The sequence below is a fragment of the Dermacentor andersoni genome, chromosome 2, assembly GCF_023375885.2.
Source record: "Dermacentor andersoni chromosome 2, qqDerAnde1_hic_scaffold, whole genome shotgun sequence".
NCBI classification, from domain to species: domain Eukaryota; kingdom Metazoa; phylum Arthropoda; class Arachnida; order Ixodida; family Ixodidae; genus Dermacentor; species Dermacentor andersoni.
In genome coordinates, this window is record NC_092815.1 from 142,573,682 (window position 1) to 142,593,128 (window position 19,447).

General features: G+C 46.1%; 1 protein-coding gene across 1 annotated transcript in view; it reads left to right on the forward strand.

Annotated features, from left to right (window-relative positions):
* LOC126540969 (scoloptoxin SSD14-like) overlaps positions 1–19,447 on the forward strand; it is a 142,500-nt gene that overhangs the window by 59,014 nt on the left and 64,039 nt on the right. Inside the window, exons 4-5 of the mRNA XM_055076195.1 lie at positions 6,039–6,231; positions 8,562–8,725. Of these exons, the coding sequence (XP_054932170.1) occupies positions 6,039–6,231; positions 8,562–8,725 (357 nt within the window). The remainder of the gene's footprint in view (positions 1–6,038; positions 6,232–8,561; positions 8,726–19,447) is intronic.

Below are 19,447 nucleotides of genomic sequence, written 5' to 3' on the forward strand. Positions count from 1 at the left end.
CCAGATTGACCGTGGGAGAGGGTGTGGCAGGGAAGACGAGGTGATGTAAAAACAATAACAGAAGTTTAACGCAGCATTATGGGTGAGCAGTGCGCTCCAATGCAAAAAGTACAGAAACGTTCGGCGCGCCTGCTCCTGCCTGCAAGGGTAGAGAAGATTGTGACGTCTCGCTGGCCTCGCTATACGCTACACCATCCGGGAAACCTCATTCTCTCTTGCTCCCTGAAAGAGAGCCTGGTCAGCACACTGGTAAGCCAACACAGAAAAATACAGAGAGAAACCACTCCCCGGCGTGTGTGTGTGGGGCGGGGGGGGGGGGGGGGGGGGGGAGGTTGAACGTAGGCCAAAGTAGGATTTGCACTGGTGCACAATCCCGCCGCACACACGCGACGGACAAGTCTTTTCATGTTGACCAGCGTGACGACTAGGCACGTCGAGTCTCAGGCGCTTGGCATACGTTCATCGCCGCACACAGTGAACCGTAACAAGGGCGGGTGTTTCGTCGTTCTTTTCTCACCAAAACAGTCTCCTAACTCCAGCAATGGTAACGTTGTGTTTTGTTGCCAACTTATTTTCATTCTTTCACGCTAGTTAGCTTCGATCGTCCTCTTAGTTTCTGCGTGTATTACAATCTTGTCTACTCTCAAGAACACATGGACTGGAAGGTCAGTTGGCTTCCCATTTGCAACAAAGAGTAGTATTTATCTTAGACCATTTGTGTTCGAGATGTAATGAGCTACCACTACTTTAACGAAGCACTTCCATCACTCGTGGAAATCTTGGGTACATGCTGATGTATTACTTCAGGTCCTGAATAGTTTATTCCGCTAATCTATTAGTTGCTGGATGGTACGGGGCAGTGAACCTGAGTGTTACACCACGTCGTTCTGCCCACTTCTGTAGTTTATGGCTTCGAAAGACTGAACAATTAACGGATACCACGACTTTCACATTTTCAAGAATTCTGCGGCAGAGTAGCAAGTTCACGCCCTTGGCGTCCTCTCTTCCTGGCCTGATATATTAGCATTCTTGTGCATTCCTCCACGCATTCAAGGAACGCTTGCATTTTTTCGACACCTACAGACATCTTTGTGAGCTTATTTTGACTGCAGTCAAGATGAAGCGGGCAACTTGAAATGGTGTCCCTGAGTGTTTTGACAATATCATTCGTTGTCTTTATTGCATGAATTTCACCTTATTCAGGTGATGTTTGTGGCATGACTACACGTACTTTTTTCGTCTCCTTTCATATAAGGGTCATGTAAACCGCTTCATCAGCTTTATATATGTTTTCCAAAATCCGTTATTTTCCTTTGAATTAGAGATCCTATGGTAGAGGTCCAAGATTTTCGATGCCATGGTCGGAGGCACCGTAGCTTTCCACTCCGCCGTGGGCTTGAGTGTTTCAGTTCCTCCTCAAAGTTTAACGCTACTTATCCTTTCTTTGTGAACTACAACAGGCGTGACCGCCAACCTCGACATACCGTCTGCATCTTTAATTTAAGCCACTGGGCGATGGCTGCCTTCACAGGCATATTGCTGAAGCTTGTTCACCCAGTGTGCTATATTTCCATTAGGTTTCGCAAAGGTCCAAATGTGTGTGAGTGCTTTATAATCAGTTAAAACTTGAATTTCGTTCTAAGTATGAGCGGAAGAACCGAACGGCCTTTAGGACTGCCAAAGCGGCTTTCTCAGTTGTTGTACAGTTAACTTGCGCCTTCTTAAAAGAACGAGAGAGAAAGCTCTTTAGTGAAAATTCAGAGTGTTTAGCCAGTGTATTTTAGCCTACATTCTGCTCTGCAGTGAATGGGACGAAGAAGAAGAGAGGCCCTAAAAGGAAGTCGGCAGAAGAAAAGTAAAAAAAAAAAAAAATGCAGATCGTGTGACGTTATCAGTAGTAGGGTAAGTGTCTGATGCAACGAATAGTTTAGACAGCAAACGAATTGACTCATTGTAGAGGATGTCCCACGTAATTTCAGCCAAATATTATACATATGCAAATGCCACGTAGCTGGACAGAACCATGGTAATGTTTGCCGTCGCTTGGAGATACTCAAATTATTTTTTTCATTCCGCCGAATTAGATAATCAGTCCTAATTAATTGATCAACTTCCCAAATATTATAGCTATATGAAAAATGTCAATAAGAAAACTGTAGAGCAATATGAAAAACTCCCGATACAGCTTTCCGTCTGCTCAACACGTGCTCCACAAGAACGCTTTTCCGAGCTTGAAAGAAGCCCACAAATGCACAAAAATGGCCGCGCGACTGGACGCTCGAGGCATCTACCTGTTATACTGTAATTTCCTGGAAGGTACTGAAATGCTGTAGATGTCCAGCGTTAGATCCCAAGTCGTGTAGGTATACTACATCCTGGACCAAAATGTAATTGCTTGATTTATTGCTTTTCGCGTAAAGGCTTTGCAATGATGCTTTTGAATCTGTGAAGATTGTACATTGTTGTTGAAGTTGTCGTAGTATGTATTCTAGCGCCTGTTTCATCGCCTACAGCTGAGACAATGTTGATGGCGTTACTCGCTCTAAATACCATAGAACTGTCTGGTCTGTGGAATGATCGAAAATACCACAGTATATCAAGTAAACAACCGCTGCGAAGCGTGTTGGTTGGGTGTCCGGGTGAAATCTCGCTCATACAGAACCACTCCCGTTCCATAATAAGACACATCTCCGTTGAGTTCAAACGGAAGGGAAAAATCCAAAAGGAAATGGTCAGAAGAAATCTGCACCAGCTCTTCGTACGCGTTATCGCATTCTTGGGTCCATCTGAACGGTACATCTGTTTGAGGCAGTCTTGTTAAGTGCAGTGTCTTCATAGCGTAGTCTCGGATAAACGCTCTAAAATATCCAGCTAGTCCAAAAAACACGCCAAGCGGATTTGCGTTAGGAGGTATTACAAGCTTAGTTATGCGCACCACGAATTCTTCTTGGTGTTCTCCGCGGTACCATCTAATATTCGACCCCCACAAAATGCTTTATTTTTAAAAAAACTCATTATTTTTGAATCTTATCTTGAGCATCGCTTCAAATAAGGCAGCGAGAATATACACAAGGTGTTTTTTTATGCTTTTCTCTCCTACAGTGCACGATGATGTCGCCTGCATACGCATAGCAGAGCGACCATGAAATGGGTTCAGAACAGAATTCGTGAGCTTCTGAAGCCAGTTCTCATAAGTGAAGACAATTCTCATAAATGTCAAATGGCGTCAAAAGGACGGTGTATTGCTTGGTTTCTTGGAGTGGCATTTCCCAGATGCACTTTGTTACAGATCTATTCTCGAAAACCAGGTGCACTCAACCGTCTTCTGAATGATGGTGTCTGTTCGAGGCATTGAGGATGGGATCAGCTGCGTCTGGCTCTTAATCGCCCTGTAATCTGCACATTCTGAGGCTGCCGTCTTCTTTTGCAGTATTGGTGATTGGTGATGCCAAAAGCAACACAGATGTGCGAATGATACCTGCGCCTAACTTGCGCTGCAGCTACTCTTTCAGCTGTGTCTTTTCTTTCGTTAGATTCTTGGGGTTTACCCGTACTTTAGCAGTACAGTGTAATTCAAAATATACTTAGAACTTGGTGGTACCAGGAGGATAGCCTCCCATGCAAAACAATTCTCGATAGATTGTCTACTGTGTCACTTTTTGGGCTAAAGAGTAAATTTTGCAACAGCCACATATTTGTAGTTATCTTCATCGGAGTTTACAGACACAGCCTCGTCCCACTGAATGTTTATTCTCAAAGATTTCATATCTGGGGCTAGTGAGAAGAAAGTCATATTCGACGCCTTCAACCCCCAAGGCAAGAACTTCTACGTACTGCGACTAGTATGTTAGACCTAAGCTCATCAGTTCATACACTCTTAGAAATATTTACACCATTTGGGGCTTATCTTGTCCCACAACAATAATCGTTATCTGTCTTGCCCGAGTTTCCTTTCTTGAAAGCTCGGCGCTCGCTACTTTCCTTTCGAGAAGCTGCGTCACACTGATAACGCGCATGCCGTTCGTGACTGGGAAGTACCGGGCTCGCAGCGTTAAAGAAAGGAAACGCGGGCAAGACAGATGACGATTATTGTTGTGGGACAAGATACGCCCCAAAGGGCGTAAATATTTCAAAGAGTGTAGTGCCTCCTTTTCACGACCATCGTAGCCTCGTTCAAGGACTGGTCTGCCTGAGCATATTTCTTCTCTGTTTGCTTTGCCTCTCTTTAGTATTGATATTGACGTTGATCTTGAGCTCGCAGCGCCTGTTCATTCATTTCGCCTTCTCTGGGGAGTAAACGTGAAGAAATAAGTAGTATGGCCTCGTTTCCACTCTGAGGTAGACATTGGGATTCCGATTGTACTTGTTTCTCAGTCTGGTTGAACAATGCCGGTGATCGCAACGCATCATCGGGCTCCGAGTCGGTCACTCGAAGTCTAGTAGTTACACTTTCTGTTAGTTGGGGTTGCATTACATCCGGGTTTCTGGAGTGAGAATGTGACTATCCCTGAAGGTCTCGACAAGTCTTGCAGGTTCGCTCAGACTACTAGTGAGGAAAGGTTTATAGCAGCTCTAGTAGTGCTTTGAGAGGTTTGGGCCCTTCTGTTTGGGCATCTAGTTGCAAACCTCTAGGCAGGAAAATACGAGCACTAAGACTGATCCTAACAGGAACTCTGATTGAGCAAGTCGAATAAGTCGTTGCCTTCTCAGGAAAGTATTAAATTGGAGAACCAGACCAAAAACGTTAGAACAGCGCCTGGTCCCTTCGTTCGAGATAATTTCTCCTGAGTGTAGACAGGAAGATGAATTTCCCCGTACACTAGGTTCGCAAACACGCCTTAGTAAGTGCAATTCACGCCATTTTCTTCCCTACACTATTGAGAATTCGTGCCATTTTTGCTACACCTTCATGGTCGGTTAGCCATCCATTCTATTTTGCTGCACCTTCATGTAAAGTGACCAATTCTTCTGGGTCATCAGAAGACCCGTCAAGCGTTTCTGGTCATAAAATTTCGATTGGGTGCTTCCTCCTAGGTGGGAAGGCAGAAAGGAGCTTGCGTCATTGTGTTCTATTCGGAAAGTTGTTGCTGTGTTTCGTCGCAATTGATGGCCTGAAGAATTGTCGATCTCTCGCCATACGGCGCTCCACGTTCGAACAGTCGTTTGAGTACCAGCTGGCAGCAGGTTGAGTACGAGCATAAGGCTACTGAGTTATTTATTTTCGCAGAACTTCGTTTAACAAGTTCCGCGGGAGACACGACAGCCCGATCCAGAACAAGATCCAGGAGCTAACCGCTGTCGTGTCCGCAAGGAGGTCGACTGAAGAATCATCTTGGATTTGATAGCTCTTGCACACCACTCGGACGTTGCAACTTTGCACGAAAAATGTCACCCATATTCGTTCACTCGTGAGCTGCGCCAAAATATGCAGTTAGCCTGCAGACATATAATAAATGAAGCAATGGTCATGTCGCCACTGCAATTTTTTTGTTCTTCTCTTTTATCTTGCTCTTCATCCTCTCCCCTCTCCAGCTGGCGTTTTTCAGGTGATCTTATTTTCTCCAGCTTTGGATTGATTCAGGTGGTAGGACTGAATTTCAGTCACCGGAAGGGGGCAGTTTTGGACATGTTCCACCCAGTGGAAATTGCAGCCAGTTCTAAGAGCAGGTGACCGCTGTTGTAAGGGATACCCACCACCAGAAGCCTGCTAAGCACCACTTCCTTCTTGCTAGGACCGTGGTTGGAGACGGAGCCAATATACGCGGGAATTAAAGCGCGTGTATCCAGCCGGGGAGAATTTTTGCGGACGCCGAGCACAGTTCGTGCCGTGCTGTTTGTATCATCGCGGGGCAATTTCGGATAGTGCACCTAACTTTAGGGGTGAGGAATAACTAGGTGCTGGGCATGATAGCTGAGCGATAAGACCAAATTAGATGACAGGAATTTCTTAGGCACGTTATCATAGAAGTAGGCCTATTTTCACTGTTCTGCGATACTGCGCTAAAATCATTACTTTTCATTTTGTGCGTGGTGCGCAGGTGGACTGTCGGTGGCTGTGCCGGGAGAACTTCGCGGTTATGAGAAACTCATCACGTATTTCAGCGACAAGTCGTTCAACGAACATTTTGAATACACTATAAAGCGTGCCAGGGAAGGCATAAAAGTTGGAAAGTTTTTAGCTATGACCATACAACTTGAGCACGAGCACCTAAAGGACGCTCCAACCTTAAAGTAAGTATCTCCGGTATTCTAATTTCTGTTTCAGCTCAGATTCGCTCATGCGAAATCGTGAAATGCTTGACAGGTGGAGAAAAAATAGCTTCTAATTCCCTGCCTTCTTTGTAGATAGATGAATAAATTTCGGGAGCACTAAGACTGAGAGAGACATAATTTCGCAAATTAAAAAGAATTAGGTGAGAGTATTTCGAATCACAGCGTAAAGAAGTAAATACGCGTTCCCCCTGAGCCCAAACGTGAACAAAACGTTACTGTTAAACCAGTCAACTTCTAGGTAAATTTATTTATAAAATAAAATTTTTGCTGCTTCTGAATAGCGTCAGAAATGGCCATTTTTTTCAAGGATTACTGACCTATTATTTTCGACCTTTTATTTTTAGCTTTAAATAAACTTCTACGACCCCTAAACTCTAATAAAAAAAAATCTGGAAAACCTCAGAGCGTCCTAAATAATTTGCTCTAACAGCCGTCATGCAATCAGTCTAGATTTCCTTTATCGGGAGGTGTCGGGACAGCATGGCACACTGGGTGCTCACGTGGTCACAAGCAGCGCTTTTTCACTCGCTCCAGCTCCTCGGTCGTCCTGTGTGCAACTGCTGCGCAGCGAGCAGCAGCATGCATGTACAGAGCGAGACACAGTGGGTGACACAGCATCTGGATGTTCTGCTCGCACGGGACCACCTTCTTTGTCACATAGAGTTTCCTGCAACTATGTGCTGTGCCGTGTCCCCTACAGAGAAAGGAAACATGAAGATGGATGTAGAAAAACCATTTGAGTGGATGATTTAGGGTTTGAAAGAAATTTATCTAATGTTCCGGGGCTGCTGTGTATTCAGTGCCACTTTCATGTAGCCGAATGCACATCGGACAAAGCGGGAGATGCTTGAAGGGCACGGTAACACAACATGCTCATAAAATTTTGAGAGCTGTGAACGGACAGCTTGCATTCATTGCGGACTTTTGGTGCAGCGTAAGACGCTTGCGTTAGCGTTAGCGTGCGACGCAACACTAACGCTAAGGAAGGCTGCACTGCGTGGCGCAAACTAGCCTTGGAATAGTGGAAAGGAGCAAAACGCTGACGCAAACATACGGCGCCATCTAGGCCTAAAAACACCAAGTATGCAGGAAAGCAACATCCCTACGAAATGTCGAGCTAATCCAATGCCGAATCGCCAAGTGCCTCACTATGTCAGGCGAATGAGTGAAAGACAGGCTTTGGCGCTGTCTCGACGCGGTTACAGAAAGCGTCAGCAAACTCTCTCTCGTTAAGCCTACTGCACCGCTACTTGAGAACGTATCTCGGAAGCAACGCCAATTTGTTACCAGTACACCGCTTTCAAAGCATCATCACAGAAATTTAGAGCAAATTTAAAGCATTAGTGGGGAACGAATGAGCCGAGCAGTGCAGGCCAACATCTCGACAGATCCGAAGCGGACAGCTCTCGCTTCGACTTGCGCCGCCATGTTGCCGTATAGGTAATGCTCACCCCTTGCGTGCCCGTTAGCGTTCACCGCTAAATCCCGAAAACAGCGTACGTACGTAAGAGCCCCAGCATCGTTTACGTACAGCGCATGCGCAGTGTGGGACACTCAACGTTAACGCTAACCCACTGCGCTTGCAGCTGCACGATGTACTGAAGCTGCATATCATCGTGATTGCGGTTGCCGGTCACTGTTTGAAAAATGTACTATCGCCAGAAAAGAGCGCAGGCGGAATCATGCGTCAGATAATAGAAACCTCCAAAAGTGCGCACGTGAGCAGCATGTGTCTAAGAATGCCTTAGGTTTCCTTGAAGCAGAAATAAATTCATTTCCGCACGTCTTGATGAAGTTTATGCAGCCTTGTCCTGTCAGTCTTTCTGCTGTACCATGCGGAGCCAGGGGATCACGTGATATGACACTGTATAGGCGGTGATGGGCAATCTGGCTTTTCTTCACGGTCTGTGCTTGCTATTCTCGTATTAAATAAAAAATTATGGGTTTTTACGTGCCAAAACTACTTTCTGGTTACAACGTCCGTCGTGGTGGAGGACTCCGGGAATTTCAACCACCTGGGGTTTTTTTAACGTGCACCTAAGTCTAAGTACCCGGGTGTTTTCCCATTTCGCCCCCATTGTAATGCGGCCGCCATGGCCGGGATTCGATCCCGCAACCTCGTGCTTAGAAGCCTCTATTCCCGTATTCCACGGGCCTTCTTTTTTTTTAAACCTTAGAGCGCTTCCCAGAACGTTCTCCTTCCTGTGTTGACAATTTTGACGAGATCACCGCTGCTTAGTAATTGTTATTCATTTGAGCAAAATCAATTTTCTTTCTGTTCAACTCAGGGACATGTACTTCAAGACGGGCAGTGACGATCCTCTCACCAAAGGAGACATACTGAAAAATCCTGACCTTGCACATACTTACGAGGAACTAATGGAGAAACGTGTCAACTACTTTTATGAAGGAGCTCTGGCAGACAAGATCGTACAAGCGGTCCGTAATTCACGTGAGTGGACGTTACATCGCGATTTCCGCAGCCCTCTGTGGCGACATTTTACTTATTGCAATGCTTTGTTAAGAAAACATTCGAACTGCACATTACTCAAGATTTGAAAATTGTCGAATATATAAAAAAGCAAGTAGTCATTTATTTAGTAATGCTAGCTTTGCGACACTTTCTTAAGATAAATCTTATTGCTGAGAAGAAACGAAAAAAGAAGAACCTAGTCCTACTAATCAACGGAGGAAACCCCTGGTAACGTGACTAATCTCATAAAAAGATGCAGAAATGCTTTGTTTCTCTGTCAAATTATTGTTTTATCAAATAGCTTAGAGTTCCCTATATCCTAGTGATCGAAATAGTCGGCTGCACTAGCCATCGCTTGAGATTGATAGCACGCAGCTACTCAACCGAACCACATAGCAGTCAGCTGAAAAGGCTTTAGTGAAGATATTGTCACAGTCGGTAATGTGGGAAGAAGAGGACGCTGATGGTGGTCTTGGAGACGACGAAGCAGAGTTTAGCAGTATCGCTGCTATACGCTTGTTGGCTCGGCCATTAAAAGCCATCTGTAAATAGCCGTACGCTTCTTCCTTCCCGTAGCATCATTGGTGGACGTGCGGGATAATCACTTGCGCAAGACGGAGCTCCGCAGTGGACGTAACCTGGCCGCCACATCATCCGAAGGAGAGAGTTCAACCACTGCCCCGTCGTCGCCACCGATGGCCATCCTGGCCCAGCCTCGCGACCCTGGCATGTTTTCCGAGATCGACAACGTTGACGTCGATGACTGGTTACAGAATTATGAACGGGTCAGCGCACACAACAGGTGGGACAACACGCTTATGCTGACTAATATAATATTCTAATATTCTACCTCAAGAAAACAGCACGGGTCTGGTTCGAAACGCATGAAGAAGAGATTAAGAGTTTGGACCAGTGCAAACAGAAGCTTAGAGATTTGTTTGACAAACCCGTCGGCCGCCAACGTGCTGCAAAGAAAGACCTTGGGACCCGTGTACAGACGTCCACTGAATCTTACGTGGCGTATATCCAGGACGTCCTCGCTCTTTGCCGCAAAGTAGATAACAATATGGGGGCAGAGGCAGACAAGGTCAGCCACGTCTTAAAAGGCATCGCGTGACGACGCGTTTAACCTGCTTGTTTATAAGAACATCACAACTGTCAATGAGATCATTAACGAATGTCGCCACTTTGAAGACGCGAAGAGTTAGTTCCCGCATAGTTCGACAGTTTACGTGTCTACCTAATACCGCAGCTTCATCGACGTGCGAAGACATTTGTCCACCGCGTGAGCCCACCTCCTCCGAGAACGTCGTACGTATTGTTCGGCGAGAAATCGAAGCAGCGTCTCCTGCCACGCCTGTGACGCAGTGCTGTGACGATTCCCAGCCGCTTGTGTCACTCATTCAGTCGGTCATTCACCAAGAACTTGCCAATGTAGGTCTTCCATCCATCTGCTCCGCCAGCCGTCCTGACATTGCTTCGTCTGCTGCCTCTGCCCCAGTTCACCGGAGCCAATACGGTCCATATCTGAGCTATCGCAACCCGGCCGAATGGCGCACCCATGACGATAGACCCATCTGCTTTTACTGTGAACGTGCGGGCCACATCTCTCGCCACTGTCGAAGTTCCTGGCCAGCCCACTCTCGACCAAGCTTTCCCTCCTACCGCCGCTCCCCACTGAATCCTCGCCCGCCATCACTCTCCACCGAGGTTGAAGTCGTACCTGACAACGCTCGAGCCACCGCGACCAGCCGCTCGCTATCACCCCATAGTCGCCGCTCCCGTTCGCCCCAGCTGCGTCGCTCTCCATCCCCAGCTTACCGTCGCCGCTCTCCGACGGGAAACTAACTGGGGCAGCTCCTGGAGGCGACGCTGCTCTAGAAAACCGGCCTGAAATTCCTCTGCTGACCCTGCCTACTAATCGGAACCTTCTGGACGTGGACGTGGATGGTTTGCCCGTTACAGCACTCATCGACACTGGAGCCCAAATTTCCATTATGAGTGCGGAGCTTCGAACGCGCTTGAAGAAAGTACTGACTCCTGCTCCGACTCGACTGCTCCAGGTCGCCGACGGTGGAACTCCGGTTGTGCTTGGAATGTGTACTGCTCGTGTCAGTGTCGCCGGTCGCCACACGTCCGTTTTGTTTAGTGTGCTCGAACGCTGCCCTCACAATCTGATCCTCGGACTCGACTTTCTGGCCGCCCATTCTGCTCTGATTGACTGTTCCGCCGGCGTTGTACAACTTGACCTACCCCTACCTGTTCCCATTGACCTTCCTGCTCAAGCTCCAACTCAGCTTTGTTCCGCGGATTTTATACGCCTGCCATCTCTTGCAGCAACCTGCATCCCTGTCTTAGCCTGCCCACCTGTACCTGACGGAGACTACGTCCTTACTCCCGCGACTTCACTCCTGCTTTCTCACAATGTCTCCTTCCCACACACCATCATTTCTGTTGCAGACAATCAGACATGTCTTCCCATCCGAAATTTCGGACAGTGCCCACAAGTAGTTCCTCGAGGCATGCCTCTTGCCACGTTGTCACCGACGCACGAGTGCCACATTTCCGCTCTATCTGTTGCGCCGTCTTCGACCAATGCTCAATCTCCGCCGTCTACATCAGCCCCGACCGACACAACCACATGCACACTATATCGACCATGAAGATACACTTACGTACATGACGCTACGAAAACAATCTAAAACCGACAGAACAGGAAAACACAAGACAATCTAAATGACATATGGAAAATCCAGTTCAGCCTTTATGCCATGCGCAAATAATCCAACTCTCCAGCGAACGATGACAGGGACGGTTTGGTGATGCATTGGTCAGCGGTCGACAGGATCTACTCCGTTCCTATTGTTATGCTCCAACCACTGGCACGCGTCGGCAAGCTTCAGCGCGCGCCGACAAGCGAACGCTTCGCTTCGCGTTGGTCGGAGGAAGAGGGCACGCAACCACTGGAGCAAAGCTCCGACGCGCGCCGAAGCTCGCTCCTCGGCTGCGGCGCACTGTTGCTGGACTATTCCGTCTTCATCCGTCAAAGTCCGGCCTAAAACAGCCTGCTGTAAGCTAAGCTTGAAACAATAAGTTAGTGATCTGTATGTGCTTTTAGATATAAAAAACACGTTTGAGTAATGAATATACGCCTGCCACAACAGTTTGTTTTTTATTTTTGAAGTAACAATAGTGCACAAAATATCTACATCAGCGCTCGCGCGTCGTCTGTCTGCAAGATCGCTTTGCAAACACCCGCACGACGATGCCATTTATCAAGAACTGTTGTACCATTTCATTTTTGGTAGCTTATTGCACAGCCAACTATGTAAGAATTAGGCGTGCAAGGTATAACTGGAAAAATCTGTGTTGGAAATATTGCCACGTAGTAGCGACGGTAAATAAATAGTGCCTACTCAATCGCAACGATAGCAGTGAGCAATGTCGGCAATCGTCAAAAATCTCATCTGCGGGTCAAGCGCGTCGGTTTGCATACGTCAGTCCTCGAAAATTACAGCCTATTCGCTGATGCCCGCGCGCCTTCCAGAAACTACTACATAATTCGTGTCGCGTATGCAATCAGATCAGCAAGGTTCGTCGACAACAGACAGAACCATCGTAACATTCGCGAAACCTCCGATGCGTTCAGGCGCATCCTGAACTGAGCGATAACGTTTAACATTTTTTAGCCAGTGAAATACGGTAACCGGATACAGATAAAGCATCCGTATCAATATAATTATGCTTGTTGGTGCATGAAAGAAACGTGAAAAAGTGGGTTCTGGGAAAATCAGCAAAAAAAAATTGAAACACCTGTAGCACTAAAAAAAAAACTAGAATAGCTAAAATGTATGTAATTCGTATCTTGTCTCCCCCCAATTCTTGATTCTGTCACATCTAGCCCATGGAGCACCTCTATTATTCTAGGTTGTTTTGATGTTTCAACACCACATCCGGATGCGGTGTTGAGTGCATTGCTACAAAACATTTTCACAGTGTAAGGGCCATGTTCTATTGTAACTGGTTTCCACATATCAAGTTTGTCTTTCTTTACATTAATAAAATGACATACCGTCAGATAATACAAGCTTGAGAACTAGAGGGTTTTAATAGGAGTCTTTCGTTGCCCTTTGCCAAGGCGTACTATTGAAGCGCTTATTCGAATGTATGGGAGCAGCTCATTTGCATAGTATAACAAATATATAAACAGGTTATTTTCACAATTTATACACTTCGTCACCACAAATAGAAAAATTGCAGTTTATTGTATTCAGCCTGCTATGATGTTTTGACTGAGAAAGATATATTCAATTTGTTCTGCGAGGCACGCAATAATTGCTGTGGCATATTATTTTATTGCACAACACTGCATACAGTAGTCAGACATTATTAAAACTCAGAAGAAATTAATAGCACAATGCATATGATCAGGCATATAGCATATTATTGTTGCACTTTCTTAATTCATGCCCTTTTTTTAATTGCAGAAAAACTACTGCACTGAAATAGTATACTAGTACATAATTAAAAAGCTCGATTTTATACTACGATAATAATCAATCATTCATATTTTTATTGTAGTGCCCAGGAACAGCTAGAGAGCCTTTGTACTGGTACACTTAACGAGCACTATGTGAGACAATATGTACAGAAAACATGAATGTAGTAGACAAAAAAAAATGGAAGATAGAGAAACAAATAGGGAAAAATGGAAACGAGGAAGAGTAAAAGGGAGTTAATCCTACGTGATTATTTACAGATACACAAAACCCAGGAAATGAACTCTGAAGTATGTTTTGGAGTCGAGTCTTAATAGCACAATCTTGTAACAAGCCCAGGCAACGAATGTGGAATGCTACCGGGTATACTGTTGCGGCACGAACAAATGCATATGATCAAGAAGCTTTAAGGAATGTATAATGTCATGGACCACCTTATACAGGAGCAAAAGGTGTGATTAATTAATTCTGGAATCTAAAGGTGCGAGTTGAAGTATATTTGAGAAGGCTCAACTGTCGTCGCCAGAATGACAAAAGTGGTGCTTTAAGATAGATATCAATTTATTCTGGATGCGTTCAATGAGGTCAGAATTAGATTTGCTCATTGCACCCCCTCTACAGAGGCATACTCTAGTACTTGGAGGCACACAGCAGAATTTCAGAAACACAACAGGTGAGTGGAAATCATGCAATATACGGCATGCAATTCCAAGAGCGTGAATGGCATGTTGTGTAATTATTTATGTGAAGAGAAGCTTAGCATTTTGTCGAAGTACACACCAAGATTTTTCATTTCATCGACCTTAAGGAGTGGAGCATCACGTAGGGTATATCAAAATTTCACATGGTGCGTTTTCTGCATATAACTTAATGCCATAGTGTTGGAAGCGTTTAAGAGTACATATTGTTTCTACACCTGTTTGAGAGTGAAAAAAATGTCTTTTTGGAAGTTGATGCTGTGGTGAACACTGTTGACAGTTTGAAATAGTTTTAAGTTGTTGGCACGCAAAGACATGCTGTTCATTTAGTAAAATGCTCTTAGCACTAACAGAAAGCGAGGAATCCCATATCAATTCAAACACCTGACGCACTGAAGAGGACGATATAGGTCGGCAGTTAGTAACTGCACATCTAGCACCTGATTTGTGCATGGACAATGTTCATGCTACCTTCCGAGTGCTAAAAAAGGTACTAGACTTTAGGGAACTATTGAAGATGCTTGTGAGAATGGGGAACAAGTATGCTTCCATACGTCTTAAGCTCTGCGGAAGAAATACCATCAACACTACAAGAAAGGGAAAGTTTAAGGCAAAGTTTACGGCACTTCATATACTTGGAAGCAAGGTTTTCATTGACTGATAGCATACACTGTGCCAGACTGAGAGGGCAGGCTACTTGAAGCATATTTCACACCATATAGCAAACAGAAATGTTCTGCAAAGGCATCAGCAGTGTTCGAGACAACACCACTATTTTCATGAAGAAGACGTACAGCTTTGGCACTCGTTTTAGAAGAGAGAGCCCACAAAGCTCCAGAAATATCTTGAACTATGTGTCACGCTGGCTTCGACACAATCAATGTGGTCGTAGTGATAATAATAATAATGATAATAATAATAATAATAATAATAATAATAATCTTAGTGGTAACTTGGCACACTAGACTAAAAAAAGCTGATGCCTGTATGTTAGAGCATCTGATAACCAGCCATCTAGAGCAGGAATTTGCAGGATGCAGAAGACACTTCCTTCCCCTTCACGTGACACACACTAGCTCAATAACACAGCACAGCACACACGCACACATCCGACAGGTGCAAAACACACAGGAGTGCCAGTTCAGTCTGGTTCCAAGGAAGGAGAATCCAAATCGCCAGGGGGAGTGGAGAGGAAGCTCTGTATGCCAGATATAATCATGGAGTTGTGGTGTCGGGCCATAGAGGCGCGATGAGGGCTCAGGCTGTGCTGACCACTTGTTCAGGCGAACTGAAGAAAGATTAGTGCTGTCCAGAGTCGTCAAGCACCCTGCAGTATAGACTAGTGCAATGTTGCGCTGGTATTGCAGGGTGTGCTGCTTGAGGGGTTTGAGGCAATCGTCGAAGGCTGGCATGAGCTTGTGACAACTGAAAAGACGGGAGTAAAGGGTGCGTGTTGTCCGGCACTGAACAAGCTTAAGTTTGTTAGCGTCGCGAGTTTGGTACGGGAACTATACTGATGAGCAGTACTCAAGTCGCGACAGAATGATAGAAGTGTAGAGTGCTCAGAAAACCTTAGGTCATCAGGGAAGGGAGACACGGGACACAAACCTAAGAATGGGCCGGTGCTTACATACAGTGGTGGTGACATATGCGGAAAAGTTGAGAGAAGAGCTAAATGTTACACCCAGAATGGGAAGGGCCCGAACCGTCTTTATAGAGGTGCCTCCAAGGAAGAAGGTTGGACGTGCAGCAATTTCGTTGTGGCTGATACGCATGGCAGCACGGGGCTATTACAAAGTTTGATATTGTAGGCCCAGTGGTTCACCTTTACGGAATGTATTTATTGTAAGCACATATGCTGTGCATCGGCATATTGTTGTTGTGGAAGTGTTAACTTGTTAATCAAACACATTCTGCGCAGATGCATTAGTAACTTGGTTTTGAGTAGATCTTTGTCCTGACTACAATTTATAGTATCGCAGCAAGAAACATTTTAGTAGAAGGTGAAGGGATTCCAGCAGTTTAAGCATACCAACTGCACAAAACACTGATGACACCTTTTCACCTTCCCCACAATGCACTCACACCATCTACACTTTCCATAAAAAAAGTGAGATAAAAAATCAATTACAGTTTCATTGACTCAGTACTTGCTGCTTCTGAAGCGGGCATCGAAGCAATCGTGGTATACGCTGCTACATGCATAGGTCTTGCATAATGCAGGTCCTGCTATGCACTGCACACAGGGACACGTTGCAAACAGATAATTTCATTTTGCAGTGCTCAACTATAAGGACACGCTGACTCAAACATGACTGCGTTGCCACGTATGCTTCAGTGCGTCAGTGTTCTTGATTGCTACACGAGCGATTTATCCCCAACTATCCCAAAAGACGGACGCACTTGAAAGAAGTGAGTGAATGAGTATAGTGAACTTGTACTGAACTGGATTCACATGCTGAATAGAAGAGCGCAGTGTCAGCTGAAACAGGCGGCACGGCTGATTATGTCAGTACTTCCAATAGTTCGGCTACTAGTGTATTTCGCTTTCGGAAGTTATCTTTACCACTGGAAACAGCGCAGAGCTTGCCCGTTAAACTTGAGTCAACCGACACCACACGAAACACGCCGCGGCTGACCAACCCAACTTCCACACGGTTCATTCACCACATCACACATCACACGAAGTCAGGAGTGCCATATTTTAAATCACTGCAGCACCAAACGGACCTGAAAATTAATTTCCTTCTACAGAGTTTCTCAGCTGGGTTCCTTCACTCGCCAGTTACGAACTCGATGGACGCGCTAGGCCAACGCGTAACGTAAACAACATCGGTGATAGGCGAGTGCTGATTGCCCAGACTTCGGAGCTCGTAAACATGTCTTCATTCGTTTTGGGCACAACAAAATACACATACAACAAGCACAGACGTTGCGGCAATCGTGATTCGGTTGGCTGCTTTAGCAGACGATCGCACCGAGCCCGGCGGAACCCAGTGGGCTGGTTGGATTAGTCGGCGTCGTTCGAAGTCGCTTCGGATCCACGTCGCACTGCCACAAACCACGGTCGTCGGTCGGTCGGTCGTGTCGTTGTCGGCCTACTATTACAACACTGTCTTTCAGGAACACTGTCGCGCGCGTCTTGCGTCCAAAAAACTCGGAAGATCGTTGGTGCCAGCGCCTTCGCTTGGGCGGCCATTATAGGCATAGCAGCCGGAGGCTGCGCAGCCTTTGCTTGGTTGACGCCTGCGACGCGTCGCAGCCTCTCATAGGTGCACGCCGGCGCAGCTTCGCCGCGCATCGGCGAACTTCTAGCATCGGCAGTAGACATAATCGCTGCGCGTCGTTACGCTTCGCCGTGTTCCCGACCGACGCTTTTGACGCTTTTGAGGCTTCGGCGCGTGCCGACGCTTTCCGACGCGTGCCAGTGGTTGGGGCTTAAGTCTTATGCGTTCGCGCTTATCCCTATTTATAATAGTGGTATCTTCTAGAAGTGGGGGGCGACATGGCCGACATGGACACGTTTTACAATGGAAAGCAAGAAAACCGTCGCCTGTTACACTGTGGCACTTATTTCTCTGCTCTCTTAAGCGCTCGTTGAGGCATCTTCCGGTTTGGCCTATGTAGCATTTACCACATGACAGCGAAATGCGATAGATCACCCCCACCGTGCATCCTACGAACGGATCTTTGTGATTCTTATCATACACCAGCCTTTTCGTCCTCATTGGATTTGTGGTTTCGCACAAGGTACCCAGCTTATTTGGAGCTGAAAGAACAACCCGTACGTTAGCGCGACTTCCAATTTTTTCCTGGCTATATGATACCTGGTGTACGTGCGGAATCACAGTGGTTTTCACCTGCTCACGACTGCTAGCTCTGGCATTCTCACCGGAGCAATCTCTGGAGTGTTCCTGTTTTAGCAACCTCTCCGCCCCCGACACCAACATAAGGTTAGGATAACCAGCCTCCTTAAGACGCGCAGATTACTGCTGGAGACTGGATTTGCTAATGCTAAGATGCACAAGGCAGATGTTCCTTTTCGAGTTGTAATTTCCGAAAGGGGCACCTGGCAGAAGCAAGCTGTCATGTACCTGCTTTCAAAGCTGAACGTTCTCGAGATTGATGAGGCGTTTCACGTGAAAGGTTCTGGCGAAGTCCTTGATTTTGTTAGGTGTCACGCGGAAAAAGGCTTCAAGGCCTTCTCCGCTGACGTTGAGTAATTATACTACTCCATCCCGCACAATGGGTTTATTCAATGTGTGAAGGATAGACTACATTGACAAATACGGCGCCAGCAGGTTTTCACAGGAAGCACGTGTTCAGTAGAAAGGTTTTTAAAATTTTTACATTTGTGCCTGTCGTCAACTTTTGTACAGTGGAACAATAGGCCACATCTGCAGAAGGAAGGCATTTGTATAGAGTCGTGTCTAGCTCCCGTCCTTAGCAACCTCTACTTAGCAAATTTAAATACGCACATATGTATGTACGCCTCACAGGGCTACCAGGTTTTCGAGGAGCTTTTAGATTTGTCGACGATTTTTTAGTGCTCTTAGATTGCCCTAGTATGTCTTTCTAAGAAAAATGTGCCAATGCCTTTACGATTTTTCGCGAGTGTTTGAGACCTCTTGACGTGACTTTTGAAGTGCCTGTCGACAGTCAATAAGCTTCGGTTTCTACACGTTCAATTCACCTTTACTGATAGTAAGACCTGCTCGGCTTATAGCCCATGAGCTAAAAAACCTGTTCTCCAATTCGAAGTTGGTGAAGAGGGCATAACTAACATGTGTTTCAAAAACTCCCTTATAAAATCATGCCTACACCTGATAAAAACCAGTCTCCAGCAGCAGTCTGCTCGTCTTAAGGAGGCTGGCTATCCGAACCATGTGTTGGTGTCGGTGGCGGAGAGGTTGCTAAAACAGGAGCGCTCGAGAGGTTGCCTCGGCCAGAATGCCAGAGCTAGCAGTCGTGAGCAGGTGAAAATCGCTGTGATTCCGTACGTACACCAGGTATCACGTAGCCTGAAAAAAATTGGAAGTCGCGCCAACGTACGGGTTGTTTCTTCAGCTCCAAATAAGGTGGGCACCTTATGCAAAACCACGAACCCAATGAGGACGATAAGGCTGGTGTGTGATAAAAATCACGAAGATCCATTCGTAGGATGCGCGGTGAGGGTGATCCATCGCATTCCGCTGTCATGTGGTAAATGCTACATAGGCCAAACTGGAAGATGCATCAATGAGTGCTTAAGAGAGCACGGAAATAAGTGTCACAGTGTATCAGGCGATGGTTTTCTTACTTTTCATTGTGAAATGTGACCATGTCGGCCATGTCGCCCACTCCTAGAAGATACCACATTTATAGATAGGGATAAGCGCGAACGCAAAAGACTAATAACAGAAACGGAGCAGATCCTCTCGGCCGCTGACCAATGCATCAGCAAATCGTCCCTGTCATAGTCCGCGAAATAGTTGGAGTATTTGCGCCTGGCATAAAGGCTGAAC